Here is a 17,525-nt window from a genome sequence, read left to right as displayed (position 1 = left end):
TCTATGAAAAAAATCTCAACAGTGGCCAGGGAAGTTCAAGTTAAAACAATAATCTGAAACCATCTGTCACCCTCCAGATTGGTAAAAAATAAATATTGATAATACTGAATACTGGAGATGGTGTGTGGAAAAAAGCACTTCTGAATTGGATGGGAATGCAACTTGCTGTAACTTTTGAAAAAGTGAGTTGGCATCATCTGTATCAATTAAAGATATATATCTTCGTTAACATAATCCCTCTTTGAAGAATATATTTCTTAGAAATAAAAGCAGTAACACACGAAGATGGATATATATATATATACATATTTAGATACAGGTATAGTTAACAGCTATAGCTACAAATACATGTGTGTTTATAACCATGTATAGATACATATACACATGCCTATATGTATTTGTGTTTATTGCAGCATTGTTTATGGGAGTAAAAATGCAGGAAGCAGGCTGAATGATCATCCACAGGGCAATAGTCTAATAAATTATGATACAGCCACAGTATGAAGTATTATGCAGCTACTATTAAATTTTTCTTCACTTGTCTTTGAATTAGCTCACGTGTTACAATGAATATGTATTACTTTGGCCATTTATGAAGTCTAATTAAGATAATTAAAAGGAAAGGAAAAGCCTGTCTGCCCAGGTGGGATGGAAACTCCCCGAGGCAGGGACCCTGTCCACTATTTTCCCTGCTGTATCCCAGAAACAACGAACACGTTCCTTGTCGGTGGCAGCTGCAGAGAATGTGCTTGTTAAACACACGCACGCATGAGGCCCTTCTCACCACCGCGGCTGCAGGGCAGGTGATGCGCTATCTGCGGAGCAGCGCAGTGTCAGCGGGTATTCCTGGTCAGTAGGGGGCGTCTATTCTGCTGGTTTTGCCTGCTGGACCAAGATGGCTCTGGGGAACTGCCCAGCCCCCATCGCAGTCTTGTTAAGTGAGTTAATCATGGTGTCTGCCCGCTTGAGACCTCAGCCAGGCCAGCTGCGTTCTTTCGCTGGGAATTTCAGTTGAGCAGAACCACCCTGCTTCAGCCTAGAGGCAGCACCCCACAGAGGTGGCCACTGGCGCTCACACCCGCATCCCTGGAGCTGCTTCCTGGCCTCCCCTAAAGAGTGTTCTCCAGTTTTCCCTTTGATTCTGAGAGTACCCTGATTCCCTCATCATTCTTTTAACAAATCTCAACCTCCCTTAACCCCTATGTATATATATATTTTTTGACCATACCATTGACAGAGTTACATTCTGATGTTTGCAACCGAACTGCCCTAATAGTGGTCAGAGACAGCTGGGAAGTCCTGCCACTCATCCTCCTTCATGGCTCTCAAAGCTAAGGTGACATAAGTCCACTGTGCGCCAGGAAAGCCCTGGTCAATGCCCTGCTATCCAGGCCTAATTATTAGTGTCACCCTTTCAGTCTGATCTGAATGAGAAATTATATGATCTGCCTACTTGCAGGCCTCCTTTGGTCCCCATCACTTTGGTAAAGAGTGGAGAATCGTGGATTATCTCCTGTTTTGCTTTATCTGAACCACTTTCCCAGCACAATAGCGGAGAGTTATCTTTCTACTAATATGCTTTAAAATTTTTGATTTTCACTTGATTTGATAAATAACCCACACTCAAGGCTTACTCATTATTACTTTGTGGCAAAGTATGGAGTCTTTGGGCCAGTCTCCTCCGTAATATTTTGAAGAGACCCTTTGGAAACTTTTTGGAAATTTAAAATCTGCCTCTTTCGTCTTCCAGGTGCTTCCTCCCCCTTGTGTCATCTCCACTCTCCTTCATGAAAATGCTGAAGCCAGTAAGTAGATGGTGTCACGAGAGGGCAGGCATCTGGTGAGGAGCTGGAGCACCTGGTGACAGCTGTGTTGCTGGGATCCCACAAGGGGATGGGTCCTGCCACCCTGAGGGCCTCAGGCTTTATCAGCTGGCTGTGCTGGGTAGACGGTGTGCGGCCCTGCTGTCAGAGCCCCGCTGTTCTTGTCTCACATTTCAGCAGGGCTGCATCTAGACTCAGATTCCACAGTTTTCAAACACCCACCGTATTTCTGGCACTGAACTACAGCACTATACTAGTTCCCAAACTTTAGTTTGTCATTTTAACACCATCCTCATCCTCATCTTCATCATCACCCTCATCTTCATTATCATCATTATTACTGTCATTATTCCCAGTTTGTGTATGAGAACCGATAGGTTCAAAAGGTTAAATGCTTTACCCAAGGTCAGAAAACTAGTTAGTGGCAAAAACAAGATTTGAACGCAGATCTCCATTCCATGGTCCGCGGTCTCCCTTCCTCCCTGTGGGGCCTGGCATGGCTGGCTTAGGATCAGTTGTATCCATTCTTGTGGGTCCCTCGTGGTGCACATTTCCTGGGTAGGTTTCCTGGAGCCACTCTGTCTGAGGTTTACATCCATGCTGCGTATGGGACTGCTCCCTTAAGGAATTTGCTGAAACCCAGGACCTCAAGAAAATGTCTAGGGAAAAGCCCCTGCCTAGGGGCCCAGCTGCTCCAGCCCTGAGTTTATATCAAAATAACTGAAAACCAGTGTTGGAACAGAAACTCGTACATGAATATTCATCTCAGTGCTCTTCACAGCAGCCAAAAGGTTGTAACAGCCCCCACGTCTATCGACCGATGAATGGATAACCAAAATGTGGTCTGTCCACACAAGGGAATATCATTCAGCCATAAAAAGGAATGAAAATCTGACACATGCTATAACATGGATGAACCTTGAAAACACGCAAAGTGGAAGATGCGGGACATAAAAGCCCACTATCGTGTGATACCATTTATATAAAATACCCTGAAGAGGCAACTCCAAAGGGATGGAACACAGGCGAGTGGTTTCCAGGAGGTGGGGGAAGGGGAAATTGAGAGTGATGGCTTAATGGGTACGAAGTTTCCTTTTGGAGCAATGAAAATGTTCTGAACTAGAACACAGTTGTAATGGTTGTACCACATCGTAGATGAACTAAATGCCACTAACTGTACACTCCGAAATGGATAAAATGGTGAGTTTCATGTTTAGTGTATTTTACCGCAGTTAAAAAGTAACAGTTCCTGCCCCAAATCTCCTCAGTTTGGTATCTTTCTGAATCACATTTTAGGATAAACATTTAAAGTTTCTTAAAGCTTAATCCCATCCCTGCTTGTGGGTTCTTTAGAGCTGCTGCAGAGAAACAATCTTTCTCTCTGAACTTTTGCCTCTGGTACCTCCTGTCCTAGATGCTAAATTACTTGGTGGCTTGCAGCCCTGTCTCCTGAATACAATACATTTGCCTCGAGAAGATGGCTTTTGAGAAAACTTGGCCATATTTGAAAATTAATGAGCTTTTCAGTTTGCCTTGATTTCCTTTCTGCTGTACAGTTTGGAAAACCTGGCATATATGAGAGGTTAAAAAAAGACGTTTTCTCTCTCTCTTTGCTTCCGGAGCAGCACAGACCCCGGCTGGAACGCCGGGTTGTTGGCTCAACCAACCGGTGGCGTCTCCCCAGAGAGCCTTTCTCCGGGGACCTGCTGGCACTTTCCCAAATGTGCAAGGCTGTCAGCATAGACTTTGATGAAGTTCTGAAGAACCCAGACAGGTAGGGAGATCAAAGGGCCACAGCCGGGATGTCCCATCAGGATGAGCCATCCCTCTGGGAAGTGCCCCGTGGATGGATCCATCTAATGGGCAGATGGGCTGTCCCAGGCATTTGCCAGGAAGACTGCCTTGTGGACCATCCCTTAGGGATGGACAGGGTCAGGGTGATGACTTCCTCTGAGAATGTCTGGGAGTGGTGATAAAAGTCCAGTGAGATTGAGAATTTTTTTTCTAGATTTTCCTTTGTATTGGGAACTTTGGACCCGAACAAGATTCTAAGTTTATCAACTGATTTGTGTTGACAAACAAAGTGAGATGGCCCAGCTCAGCGTCTGAACCCCTCCCACAAATGCACATGACCACCCAGCAAGGGGGGAAGCGGGCTACCGCTCACTCCCAAAGTATTCTGAGTAGCTGGCTTAAAACATCACTTCTCTAGGTTACGAGTTCTTTCTTGTCTTCCCAGTGGCAGAAGGAACCCTTCACTTCCCTTGTCCTTTGGACCTGCCTTGATGCCACTGCCTCCGTGGGCTGGCAGCATTTGCCTTGGGAGCACTGAGTCCAATCTACTTGCACGTGGGCTGTGCCCTGGCGGCACCTGGCACAGAAAAGCTCCTGGCTCCAGGTTTGCTGAGCGAGTAGCCACATCTTCCCTTACTAGACCCACTGGCCAGCCCTGCTCCATGGCCTTCCACCCCACAGATGACTATATTTATTATACACACATGAATAAACCAAAATCCATCTGGATTTGCCCTTTCAGTTCTCTGATGATCCCAGCTCAGAAAAAAAAAAAAAAAAATTGAGTGCTGTGAGTTGCTATTTTTGGCATTGGCTACGCATAGCCTTAAACAAGTTTGAATTTATTTTATATTTTGTTTGGTTAGAGCCCTGAAGAAGTCTTAGTGTTTTTGCCAAAGTTTGTTTTGTTGCTTAGTGCCAGGACTGGGCTGGGCAAGCAAGCGCTGGAGCTGAGCCTGGGAATATGGGCAAACTGATCCCGAAACCTGAGGAGGGTGGCCGGGCAGCGGAGACAGAGATCTTCAGGACTTGGTTTGTGGAATCGCTGAGCTAAGCTGGGGATGGTGGCCTGAGGGGTGATGGATGGCTGTTGGTGTTGGTATCTGACAAGGTTGGAATTCCTTCTCCTCCACTTACTAGCTCTGTGACCTTTAGCCAGTGGCTTAACCTCTCTGAGCCTGTTTCCTCGCCTGTGAAATAGTGAGACTAACATCTCCCTTGAAGAGTTACCTCGAGGATTAAATCAGACAGTACCTGGAAAATGATTAGTGTCACTCCTGGCACACAGTAGCTGTTCAGTAGACGGAGCTATTGATCCTGGTGGTTTCATTTTGGGGAGTGTCAGCCCTGTGCTCTGCCAGCCAGTGACTCCATATCTCACTCTGACACTCAGTTCCTTCTCCACATCATGCACCTTACCTCCAACACAACAGATGCAAGGACTGGTCTGGGCACTGTTTTCCCAGGAGAAATTTTACAAATCTGCCTCTCTCCTTGGTGATGCTGGGAAGCTGTGGGTAGGGAGGCAGGCTGAGGGCAGGTAGGCACTCTGGGCAGGTGGATCACTGGTGTACCAGGGGGTCAGCCAACCCAGGCTCAGCTCAGCTGGGCAGTTTGTCTGCTCCACAGGCCTGTTGTCCTCCTGAGACAGTGGGCTTGCCTGGGCATGTTCTTGTCCTGGTGATGGCAGAGGGCAAGAGGGCAAGCCCAGCTGTACATGTGCTTTTCAGCCCTTCAGTCACATCCTGTCCACTAACATCCCATCAATCAAGGCAAGTCACGTGGCCAAACTCAAAGTCAAGGAGCAGGAAACACACACCGTCTCTTTGTCGGGAGAGACTCTGGAGTCCTGCAGCAAAATGTGTGGCCATGGCTTGTGTGTGTGTGTGTGTGTGTGTGTGTGTGTGTGTGTGTGCGTGTGTGTGACTGGGGCCATGGGTGCAGTCTACCCCAATGTAGGAGTAACTAATTTTCGTTAATAAATGCAAATTTTTATTTTCTATATTTTCACAATGGAGATTTATTCCATATGATTGTGAGAAATAAACTTGGAAAGCATTATAAAGGTTTTATTTAATTTAGGTAATAAAATAAAGGGCTTATTCCTGGTAACTCTTCTGTGCTTTCAGACTTCAGGCAACTGTCAGATAACAAGGTCAATGAGTGCGAGTGGCGTCTGGAACTGTATCTGCAACATACATGTGCCCAGAGCTCCCCAAGGCTCTCAGCACCTGCCTGGACCAGCAAGCCTGTCTTTGCTCTTCATGCTGTTATTGTTGCTTCTCCCACTTGGGGGCGCTGTTGGCTTTGACAGGAGCTGGACCAATCTATATTTTACTTGTTATACAAAGCATCACTGGCAGTGGAAAGCTGAGTTAACTAGCTCCCAGCTTCCCATTTATTTCGGATACATAATCATGCCTCTCATAGGCCAATGCCCCGGGCTCTGCCCAGCTGGCCGCTACTTCTGCTTGTTTCTGTGGGTTTCTGTGACGCAGTAAGATTTGGCTCCATGACTCAGAGATGCTGTGCAGGAGCCTCGGGTCCCTGGTCCTCCTTGTCGTGCGTCCTTCCACTGGCACTGGGGTGTGGAGTGCGGGGAGAGGGGCCCTGAGAGATGAGGAAATGCTAGCCTCCTCCCAAACAACCTAATCTTTTCATGGCTTAGTTTCTTTATTGGCAAATTGGAGATGCTGTCTTACAGGGTTGCTGTGAGAATTTTATGACATAATTCATGCTGAGAGCTTGGAACGGTGTCTGGCACATAAATACCCAATTAATGTGTCACCCAGTGTCCCTGGGGTTCTCTGGCATGTGTGGACACAGCTATCATCTGAACCCAAAGATCCCAGATGGGGGAGTGTGGCTGAGGCTCTGGGGCTTGGGTGCTAGGAAAAGTGACCTGCCTCATGTTGTCTCCCATTCTGACCACAACGCCAAGTCCACTCTGGGAGGGGAGGAGGTCATGCTGAGAGGTAAGGATGTAAAGAAAGGACCTAGATTTTTATCTGAGAGTAGTTCTGGGAAAGCTGGACCTGAAAACCGTGATCCATGGTTTTGAGCTGACAGAAGCAAAGATGTTAACCGAGAGCCCGCTCCATGCCAGGTGCCCTGAGCGTTAGCAATTTTGCTTCCCCCAGCAATTTTGCTTCCCCCAGCGACTCATTTCTCTCTTAGGAAGGAAAGCCCTGAGACCCAGAGGCAGGCTTAAGGTCATGTGGCAGCCAATGGAAGGACTGGGACCCAGGTCCAGGTCTGTGTGACTCTTCCCAGGAAATCAAATTGGAGTTTCACATGTTGAGGGTATCAGGTCAGACGCCCTTTGGATGGTCTGCGGAAGGGAGTCCATCTGTCCTTGGGAAACTTACGGAATTCCCCCCTTCCCCTTCTTGTTTTTCTATTATGGTGTTGCCCCAAAAGGGGAAGCCCTCCTGTCTCACCCAAAAGAGAAGAATTCAGGTGGGAGAAAAAAGCCTGGGTAGTTAAGATTTTAAAGATTTATTAGCAGAGTGAAAATCCACCTCTAAGAGCGGAAGGTGGGCTCATCCCAGAGCAGATGGCAGCCCTGGTGTCGGTCTGTCCCTTCTGTCTCACATCCTCACTTAGAGGCAGTCTCTTGATTGATTGACAGCTCTTGCCCCTGGAGTGCTTGGTCCTGCCTGTCTCCTTTTGCGCATGTCCTTACCCAGGATGCACACAGAAAAGCCCAAGGGAGTGGGGGTGGAGGCTAACTATATTACAGTGAGCACTGGGTCATGTCCAGTTAGGTCTTTGTCACTACTGTGGTTTCTGCTGCCTAGTCTCACCGGGTTTCCTGCTGGCACTCACTTAGGGGAGGTAAAGCCCCTTATGCTGAAAGCGGGCATATCGCCATCTTGCAGACCGTCCTCGCTCTCCTTCATCTTATGTGCCTGGTGCCCCCATTTATCTAACTGCCTAACACCGGGAGTGAGCCACAGACTAACAGCATGTTCCCAACATCCCCACTTCATCCAGGCCATTTAGCCCAGAGAGTGAAGAGGACAACCCAGAGATGCCATGTGTTCCATTAACTTTTCCGAGGGTCCTTAAATGAACCTCAGCCTTTGGGAACTAGAGAGGCTGCATGATAAATGGTATATCTGGGCAAGCCGCCAAGACAGCAGGAGAAGGCAATGCGGTCACTTCTGTTGCCAGGCATCTCCTGGTTCAACTGATGACAGCGATGTTTATAAGGGTAGCTGAGTTCATGGCCCATTGCCCCATAGTTTCCAAAGTCTACTGCTCCATTTTAAGATCACAGTCTGAACTCCTGACCTTGGCCAGCTCTTCCCAGATGTGTGACCCACTCCACCAGGGGGACTGCGTCTGGCTAGGGTCAGATCCACTGCTCTGTTGGATAAACAACTCAGGCTCCCACTGCCTTCCTGAGGCTGAGTCACTGGTAGTCACCATCTCTGCTTGGAAAGGGCAGCATGTGGTCAATATTATTCTGGACACAGGCTCCCCCACCCATGCCCTCCTGCATCCACCCTGGCCCACGAAGGGTTCTGGTATCATTGAAAAACAGCAGGGCAAAGGTGAACTGACTGGATGTGGTCAAGTGTCCCTTGGCCGGTTGGCTGTCTTGAGATGGCTGTCTTCAAGCTGTGAATATGTGACCCCAACTTTGTTTCATTTCCTTGCTCAGCAGGATGAACACAGTGCTTATGGAAAAGCAACTTATCTTTGCCATCATGTAGTCATTGATATTTATCCAGCAGCTGCACGATGGCTGTGCTAGGCTTACAGCAGTAAATAAACGCCGACTCTGTCTTTGGGGGATGCAGGGTCTAGTGCAGAGGGCGCATGAGTGAACAGATGACCACCTGACACTGTAGAAGGAGTTCTAACTGGGGTATCCCAGGGCAAGCAGTGGGGAGGGCCATCAGCCCAGCATCCCCAGAGGAAACAGCAACTAAGCTCATCTGGAAGGCTGAGTATCAGCTCAAGAGAAAGGACCACTCTGGACTGAGGGAGCTGTGTGTCCAAAAGATTGGAAGCAAGCAGTGGTGGGTTCAGGCTGTTGAGAAAGGCTGGAGCCAGGAGTGTAGAGATGGATGAGGCTGCAGAGATAAGCAGGAGCTTGTTAGCCATGCTAGGGGGGTCATGCTAAGGAGGTCGGGCTTTCCCCCAGGAGCATGGGGAGACACCGAGGGATTCCCGGCAGGAGAGGAGCAAGTCCAGATTTGCATTTTGGATGGTTCCTCAGGCTGCAGGGTGGGGTGTGCATCGGAGGGGAGCACGCAGGAGCCTGGGAGATTGGCAGTGACTGGAGGAGATAACAGTGGCTTAGATGAAGGTCCTAGCAATAAGGGCAAGGATTCGTCCAAGGAGACATGGATGAATTCCAAAGACATTTCATCAGATCTGGGCAGGTGACCAAGTGGGACAACATTCAGGATGCTGGCCTGGGTACCTGGAGGCTGGTGGGGCCATTTCCTGGTGGAGGGTTGGGGTTCAGGGTAGATTCGGAATTTCGTTCATGGACACATTGAGACTGGGGTATCCATGACCCTAAACAAGTATTGCTGAGCCAATTTCCCAGACATGCTCAGAACCCTCCCTTCCTTCCTACAGCAGATATTCACTGAGCACCTATTTATTTGCTAGACATTGTTTTAGACACTTGCCCGGAGAGGTGTCATTTAGGCAGCGGATGTGGCCTCAGATACCTCCCTGGTAACACCTACCCCCAACTGAAAACAGGAATTAACGTTTTGAGCCGGTCATCAGAGCTTACAGTTTACCCAACTGGCGGACACGTTGGTGTCCTGAGGAAACTGTGCCAAGGGGAGAGATAAGGTTGATTCGTGGACGATTTAGGGATGGCTACGCTGGAATGATGAATATTACAGTTGGAGAAAAGTGTCAGTATTAACTCCTGGATTTTTGTTTGTATTTTTCTTTGAGGTTGTGTGTTTCACAAATTCAGAAATATTTCCCAGGGAATTCGAAGAAAAAAGCCATCCAAAGCGGGGAGGCAGGTGAGTTCTTGTCACCGGTGGACAGAATGTTGCTGACCACAGGGGCACCTTGTGGTCTCTGTGGAAGGAAACCAGACCAACCACCAGGTCACTAGTCTGTAAATTTCTGTTCCTGCCCACTGCACAGTGTCTAACATGTAACAGATGCCCGAACATATTTCTCAAATGCACAGTGAATGAAACCAAGGTTGGCAAGCACATTTTCATATGCCAATGGCCATGATAAACACAGACCTGCCAATGTAAATAAATAGGATTGGAAGATTAAGCAGAAGCCCCACTGCGCACAGGGCAGCTGTTCTCTGTCCCTCTGGGCCTAACGAGTCATGATGTGGACGTCCACGTATACACTGTCCAAGAGGACTTGCCTGAGGTAGGCTCAAGAATCAGACCAAGTGTGTCCAGCTGGGAAAGGCTCACTGAGCTTCACGGGGCGCCTGGAGAGGTCAGCTCCTTGATGGAGCTTTTTTAGATAAACCCCACCCCTCGGTGTGGCTGCCTGAGGGTAGAGCCAGCCCCCTTCCCCAGGAGAGGCTGATGGGTTTCTTCTCGACTGTCAACTCTGGTTGATGGTGGGGGTGGGAGGGTGGAAGGCAGCATGAGGCCGGTGTTGGTTGTGCTGTCTGCCCCGCATTGCCGTCCTGAAAGCAGAAGTTGGGGGGAGGGCGGGGGCGGGGGAGACACACACTTTATCCACAGCTCTGCTCCTGCCTAAATTGTCTAAATCACCTTCATGGGGCAAGATTCCTTCTAATTCGACATAGCCAGACTGTCACCTGAGGTGACCCAAGGTCTGAGATGAAAACCCAGGTTTTGAACCCCCAGCACCAAACAATATCCTAAAGTTGGTGAATAACAATAATAGCAGGAGAGGAAGCAGGTACCCAAGGTCACACAGTCAGAATCACAGCAGAGCCAAGAAATGCATAGATGGGGCCAGTGAACTTCGAGGTCCTGTCCGGTGCTGGGGTTTAGGGTTAGGGCTTGGGGGGATCACCCTGAGCACTGCCCCTTCCCCCCAGCTCTGTGCTAACCCAGGAGTCTCCACAGTCCCCTTGCCCACAGCTCCACCTGGCCGGGCATCCTGGGATCCTCCATCTGCCTTCTTATCCAAGCCTCCTCTTCTTTTTTACGAAGAAGAGAGTCCACCAGTGAGACTACGCCACATAAAGCCCTTTACAGTTTGCAAAGAGCCTTCTCCACACTATAATCTCATCTCATGCCTATGAGCTGGGCTCTCTGATGATCCCTGTTCCCTCAAGGAAAGTGATGCTGACGAGAACTCTGGTCCCTGGTGACGGGCCTTTTTCTATGATGCCATTAGCCCAGTGCTTCTCAACAGGGGACCAGGTAGCAGTTTTGCCCCCCCCCCAGAGGATATTAGACAATGTCTGGAGACATTTTGGGGTGTCACAAGTCTGGGTGGGGTTGGGGGTGTGGGCAATGCTACTGGCTTCCAGCGGGCAGAGGTCAGGGATGCTGCTGAACATCCTGCGATGCACGGAACGGCCCCCAGCACAGAGCATTGTCTGGCCCCAAGCATGAACAGTGCCGAGGCTGAGAAACACTGTAATGGAGGAGGCAAGGTGAGGCTCCCCTCCCAAGAGTGTCCCAGCCAGTGACCCTGTCCCACAAAGCCTTTCCCAGTCCCCAATTGGAGGGCAGCTTGTGTGCCTCTGAAGTCCTTGAGCTGTTGGCCGGCAGCTCTGGTGGACAATTGTCACTTTCTCTGTTACCTGTGAGTCGGCCCATCCTATCCACCTGGGAGCCAGCTTCATTCCTGAAAGTCCTCGGGAGGCCGCCTGCCCACTCCTCTGCTCAGTAAGCGTGACCGGATGGAGAGGCCATGGGAGCCAAAGCATCTCCAGGTGGGGGTGTTGTTAAGCCATTTGCTCAGCGCTGTTCCCTCTCCTCAGATGTGATTCTCGAATGCCTTGGCTTCACATGGGAACTCCATCAGCCCCAGCTGTTTCAGTCTGACACCTTGGCCAAGCTTTATGTGATGGCCCTGGCCCGGGACAGCGCAAACCCTGAGAAGGAGCTGCAGAAACTTCTGCGAGGTACGTTCTCACCCAGAGCGGGAGCCCCAAGGGCCCTCTGGTTTGAGAGACCCCAGCTTGGTGTTTGGTGATCTGTTTGGGGACCACAGTCACTCTGGCAGTTAGGAGCAAGTCTCATGGTGTGACCTCATCACAGGATTTAACCTCAGTCTCCTGAGCTATAAAATGGGGAGAGTGGTTCTTACTGTGTTTCCTTGTGGAGGAGGTAACAGTAGTGAAATTCTAGAACAATGCCTGGCACGTAGTGAGTCTTCAGTCAATGTCAGTTATATTCTCATAAAAACCCCACCTTGTCCAACAGCTATGATGGAAGCCTCCCTACCTTTCTGAGAAGCGAAACTGGGTTGTGTTGGGTCTTCTGATGGACTTTCTAGAAGGAAGGCGTAGTTCTGACATCTGTGGCTTGTTTGGCCCTAAATCTGTCGGTTGGAGGTTTACAAGCATTCATCGATTTTATTATTTTCTTTTCCTTTCGCTTCTCTTTTCTTAACTCCACCTCATACCCAAAAGTATTTAGGTCACTTCTTTCTTTTTCTCCTTTTTAATTTTAATAATCCCTAGTCTGCCCTTATCTGTCCCATAAGATCCTCTCCCGCTGCCTTGCTAACTTCTTCCCAGGAAATACAGATTGGCGTCGCCTCCAGACAACTCGTAAGCAGGTGCCATGGAAAATTTAAGGCCTCCAAAGCAGCCAGCATGCCAGTCAGGATGGGGATTGCATTTCCAGGGCGTGGCAGTAAAACTCTGATATTCCGGAGCCAGACAGGCTGCCGGAGTCCCCGCCCTGCGTTGAGCCAGGAGAGAGAGCCTGGCTGCCTGCCGAAACCTTCCCGGCCACAGATTCTCTGACTCAGCCCTTCCCGGCCCAGCTGGGAGCTGAGAGTGGGCTGCCGGTCCCCCCAGAACTGTAACGAGCTTCACACTTACTCATGATCTTCTTTGATCTTCCTTAGCATTTGTCCCCGTGTCTTAAAAAGGGACCGAGCTCTTTCTCCTGTGTCCCCTGTGCCCAGGTCAGAGCTCTCCCTTGCCCACCAATGGAAGGCCATGGAGGGCCAGACAGTGAATACACTGACAGGCAAGAGAATTTGGAAGGGAAAAAACAGAGTTACTGCTGACGTTATGGTCTTTAACAAGTCTAGAATGGTCTCAAAGATTTGGCCCTACTAAGACAGCTCTGATCCAAGCCCCCTGCTGGAGGCTGGGCCTGACTGGCGGGCATCGGGGCAGGTGCAGAGTTGAAATCTCGGTGTTCAAACCATCACAACTTTCCAGGGTCTCCCTGCAAGCACCAGCATCTGTGTCAGACCCTGGGACTCTCGTCCCAAGATTTTCAGTGGGTGCGGTCACAGTGCCGTGCCTTCAAGAATGATTTTCCTTATGCATCTCACAAGTGTTGCTTTTGTGTTCCTGAGAATATCACCGTTGCGGTCCTGGAGTTAGCAGCAGAGAAATTTCTGACCAAGCCCTGGAGGTGTGGGCGCCGAGGAGACACAGCCCGCCTCGAGCGACCCTGTGCCGGCCACACGAGGCTGTCCCAGCCACTCCTGTTCATCCCACCCAGAGTCCAGGGTCAGCTGCACCTTAGCAGCATGGGTTTATTCTCTAGGAGGAAATCTGAGAAGAAAACAGCCTTCATTTACTAAAAACAAGCCGCTTTGGTGTGGAGGCACCTCCGAAGCTTATGATCAAATGATCACTTTCCTATCCGATTGCGTGAAGTTTTACTTACAAAAACTGTCTTCCACTTACTCTGATCTAGCTGAGAATATTCCTGCCTTCCTTCAGCCAATGTTCAGTGCTTAACTTGTGCCAGGCATTGTGCTAGAAAGTTAATGTGGGGGGTGGGGGTGGGGGACAGATGAGCCCACCCAAAATGATGCGGACGCGTGAGGAAGAGCAAGGCCCCTGATGACCCCGCCTACCTGTCTGGAACGCCTGCTCCGAGTCGTACTCGCCTCCTCCTCCCGTTTACTGCCCCCCAGATGGGGACAAGTGACAGCACGGAGCAGATAGATGGGGGGCTGTGCAGAGATCCAGGAGGGAGAAGTGACGCAGAGGTGGGAACAGGCCTGGCACTTAGCAGGTGCTCCATAAATACTGGCCGAATGAGAGCCTGACCAGCGCCAGGAGCCAGGAGCCTGGGGAAGGAAGGCTCGACGGTCTTGCTGGTCTGAGGAAAGTGCAAATTGTTCTCTTTTTCTGCATCTTTTGTGGTTACAAATTGTGACAGACTTTGGGGCTCGGGACTCACAACACTTTTCATTACCTGGCACATTGAGCTCACTAGGCTTGGGATTCTGGTGATGGAATCCATCCATCCCATCGGTTCAGCCGATACTTACTGGGCATCAGTGTATGTGAGACTGTGCTGGGGCCTGGGGATGGAGGGGCAAGTTCACCGCGCAGTATGTACTCACAGCAGATCATAAACCAACAGACACGTGGTGTAACGGAAATGGTTAGTCCAGGAGGAAAAATGAAGCCAGTTGGGGCGTAGGTGGGGAGGGGTGCTACCTTACATAATACAGGGTCAGGTGGATCCCTGATGGGGGAGGGAGGGAGCCCTACAAATCTCCTGGGGAACAAACTACAAAGAGGCAGGTTTGGGGTCCAGTGAGCCAGAGACCAGTGAGAAGGTCTCAGAGGGGCTTTGGCTTTGTGCCAAGGGTGTGGGAAGCCACTGGAGACCTGAGGGCACCGTGTGTTGTAACTCACATTTTAAAATAACTCTGAGTGGATGGGGGAGGCTGGCAGTGATTTGGGCTGCCCCTTCACGTCCTCTTGGAAGCCTTCGGTGGCGGGGGTCCTCTGTTAGGAGCCTGTCGGGCAGAGTCCCAGGGGAGGACACCTGGGCCCCACACTCATCCTTCAGCAGATGGTCCCTGTGCTCCTGCCTGGTGCCAGGTAGCTGGGTGCTCAGGGTGCAGAGATGATGGAGGCCCACCCCTTGCCCTCAAGCTGCTCACAGCCTAATAAGAGAAGGGGGCAGGGGAGGGCTAGTAATAAGTATCTAAAATGCAGTATGAGCATCAGGGTCCCAGTTCCGACAATCGCAGTGGCTGTAGCAGCTCATCGGGGGACGCTGGCTGAGGGGGGACGCGGGAAGTCTCTGTACTATTTTTGCAACTTCTTGTGAGTCTTCAACTATTTCAAAAATGCATTCACTAAACAAACAAGCAAACAAAAATAAACAAAATGCAGTGTGATACATGCCGAGATCAAGGCTGTGCAAATGGTCGTGGGGCCTCACACTGTAGCTCGCACAAGTCACTGTGGCTGTCATACGTGTACATCCCTGCCCGGTTTCTTTCACCAGCTCAGCTGCCTAGGAAGACCAAAGAACAACACCCTGCAAAGAAGATGATCATTTCCTTGAAGATCAATGACCCCTTGGTCACCAAAGCTGGTAACGTGCACCTATCCTCATATTCTGAGAGTCATTCAACAATGGCCCTCCCAGATTTGAAAAAAAAACAAAACAACAAAACACCACAAACTGGAGGCACATGGTGTTCAGTGCCTCCTTATTAAAAACAGCTGAGCAGTGCAGCGAGGAGGGGAAGGAGGCTGGAACAACTCAGGGGAATGAAAGAAGAGGGGATTCCTTGCAGAGAGGCGTCAGGGATGCAGACAAACCCAGGGAAGATGTCACTGCCCTCCTGGGCACATGCGTCCAGGGAAGCTCTCAGGCCCGCCCTCGACATTAGGCAGCGCTGACCCACCCCATCCCGCCCGGGCCCCTCCCTGGCGGGCTGCCAGCAGCAGGGGCCTCCCCCAGGGGGCTCCCTTGGTCTCTCCCCCCCTCCCCAACCCCTCCTGCCCACCTAGAAACAGACTTCGGTGTTAGTGCTATGTCACGTACCATCAGGAAGCCATCCCCAAGCCCTGGTAGGGACAGCTGTCCTCAAAGCGCATGGGACCACACTACAGCGCCTTTGGGATCAGGCAGAACTTGGAACAAGCCGAGTGCATCTGTCCCCGGCCAAGGACTATCAAATTATCCTGGCTCGTCCCAGGAGTCCTTAACCTTTATGAAGACCCCAGACTCTGAAGAAAATCTGCTGTAAGTATGTTATCTCCAGAGAAAATGAGACGCACGTCCGTGCACACAGCGTTCTGCACGTTTAGGGGCAGCCACCTCCCTGCACAGGAGCCCAGGTTAGATCAGAACCCCCTCAGGCAGACGCAGGACGGGCTCACAGGAGACTCTTTCACAGCAGCTCCGTTTTCTGTAGCTTCATCCTCCACTCCTTCGCGGGGCTGGGCCCAGGTGGGAGTGGGGGCGTGTTCTCTGATGCATCTCTGCCCGCCCAGCTCAGGGACACTGACCCAGCAGGGAGAGCGCCTGCGCGTGCGGCAGGGATGCGGGGGTGCCGAGCCCCACCCTGACGCTCGCTCTCGGGGCTGCCTCCCCAGCCTTCGCCACCGCCCTGAAGAACCTCTACATGCACGAGGTGACGATGAGCGCGGACGACGTGCTGGGTGTGCTGGCGGCCGCTCACGTCCTCCAGTTCCGCAGCCTGTTTCAAAGGTAAGGAAACACAGCGGCGAGGTGCAGCCAGGGCCTGCCCTGGGCGGCATCTGAAGGGTCCTTCCCGGCCCCTCTCACGCAGCAGCCCTCTTCCGTGGGCTGGGACATCTGGGGTTTCTTTGCACAGAGCACAGCTTCGAGTCTGCAAAGGAACCGAGACCTGAACTCACACCAGTGGGTTACAAGTTCACAGTGGGGCCATCTCCCTAGCAATACGTTCATTTTAACAGACGATTCTTGACTCACAGGAATGAAATGCACATGCGTGATTTCTATGCCTGGGAGAAGTTCTGTGGGTGTGCAGAGTGACTTCCCAGCAGTGCTCAAAGCTTGCTTATCAATTTCACCTCTGTTCATTTTTTTAATTGAGGAGTTCACATACTTTTTAAAATTGAAATATAGTTGATTTACAATGTTGTATTCCTTCCTGATGTACAGCATAGGGATTCAGTCATACATATATATATATGTCTGTGTGTGTGTATATATATATATATATATATATATATATATACACACACATATTCTTTTTCATATTCTTTTCCATCATAGGCTATTAACAGATACTGAAAATAGTTCCTTGCTATACCATAGGTCCTGGTTGTTTATTTTATATATAGTAGTTTGTATCTGCTAATCCCAAGCTCCTAATTTATCCCTCCCCCCACCTCTTTCCCCTTTGGTCAGTTTGTTTTCTATGTCTGTGAGTCTGTTTCTGTTTTGTAAATTAGTTCATTTGCCTCATTTTTGTGTGTGTGTTCGTTTTCAGCTAAAAACGTCTCTCGCCATTTAGGGAGAGACTGCACGTAAACTGGCCCTCTGAAGACCAGCTGAATTGTCTCGTCATTTTCAGGACCATTTCCCCCAATCATTTCAGATAGAACCTTGATTCTTCTTGTAAATAATATTTTTATTTTTACAAAGTGTTGCACGTGGTCATTGTAGATTTTTCAGAAGAGAGAAAAATGCAAAGACCAGACTGCCTATCAATCTGACTGCTCATTCGGGCACAGCTTTCCTCCTGGGTATGCAGACCCTGCTGGCCCGCTGGGCTGTCCGTCAAGGGTCCCGTGCAGGGAGAAAGAAGGAGGCATTTACAGCGGATTGGCATTGGATGTGAAAACGTCCTTGTCCTGATGAGGGCTACCTGGGGTCATGGAGAACCTTGTGGATGCTGAAAGTGTGAGGGAGCTGAAATGAGTCTCGTGGCATTTGTCCCGCCTGCTCCGCAGGACTTTGTTGGGGTGAGGGCATGTCAGCACGATCAGGCTGTGAGATGGAGTGTCTGCCATGGTCAGATGCTGCTCTC

At 50.1% G+C, this 17,525-nt stretch overlaps 1 protein-coding gene and 1 long non-coding RNA gene across 2 annotated transcripts in view; one reads left to right on the top strand and one right to left on the bottom strand.

The window, feature by feature from the left end:
* Positions 1 to 1,787: 1,787 nt before the first annotated feature.
* Positions 1,788 to 17,525, top strand: part of BTBD16 (BTB domain containing 16) — a 48,933-nt gene continuing 33,195 nt past the window's right edge. The window contains exons 1-6 of the mRNA XM_006195511.3: positions 1,788 to 1,805; positions 3,449 to 3,597; positions 9,549 to 9,622; positions 11,539 to 11,682; positions 15,002 to 15,091; positions 16,102 to 16,216. Of these exons, the coding sequence (XP_006195573.1) occupies positions 1,788 to 1,805; positions 3,449 to 3,597; positions 9,549 to 9,622; positions 11,539 to 11,682; positions 15,002 to 15,091; positions 16,102 to 16,216 (590 nt within the window). The remainder of the gene's footprint in view (positions 1,806 to 3,448; positions 3,598 to 9,548; positions 9,623 to 11,538; positions 11,683 to 15,001; positions 15,092 to 16,101; positions 16,217 to 17,525) is intronic.
* On the bottom strand, positions 6,615 to 16,928 carry LOC116666955. Its single transcript, XR_004323751.1, has 3 exons — positions 16,784 to 16,928; positions 16,323 to 16,324; positions 6,615 to 6,625 (listed from the first exon to the last, which is right to left on the bottom strand). It is a non-coding gene; the product is annotated as an uncharacterized LOC116666955 (long non-coding RNA).

The sequence above is a fragment of the Camelus ferus genome, chromosome 11 (genome assembly GCF_009834535.1).
Source record: "Camelus ferus isolate YT-003-E chromosome 11, BCGSAC_Cfer_1.0, whole genome shotgun sequence".
Taxonomy (NCBI): domain Eukaryota; kingdom Metazoa; phylum Chordata; class Mammalia; order Artiodactyla; family Camelidae; genus Camelus; species Camelus ferus.
This window is presented reverse-complemented; position numbering and strand designations above follow the sequence as displayed.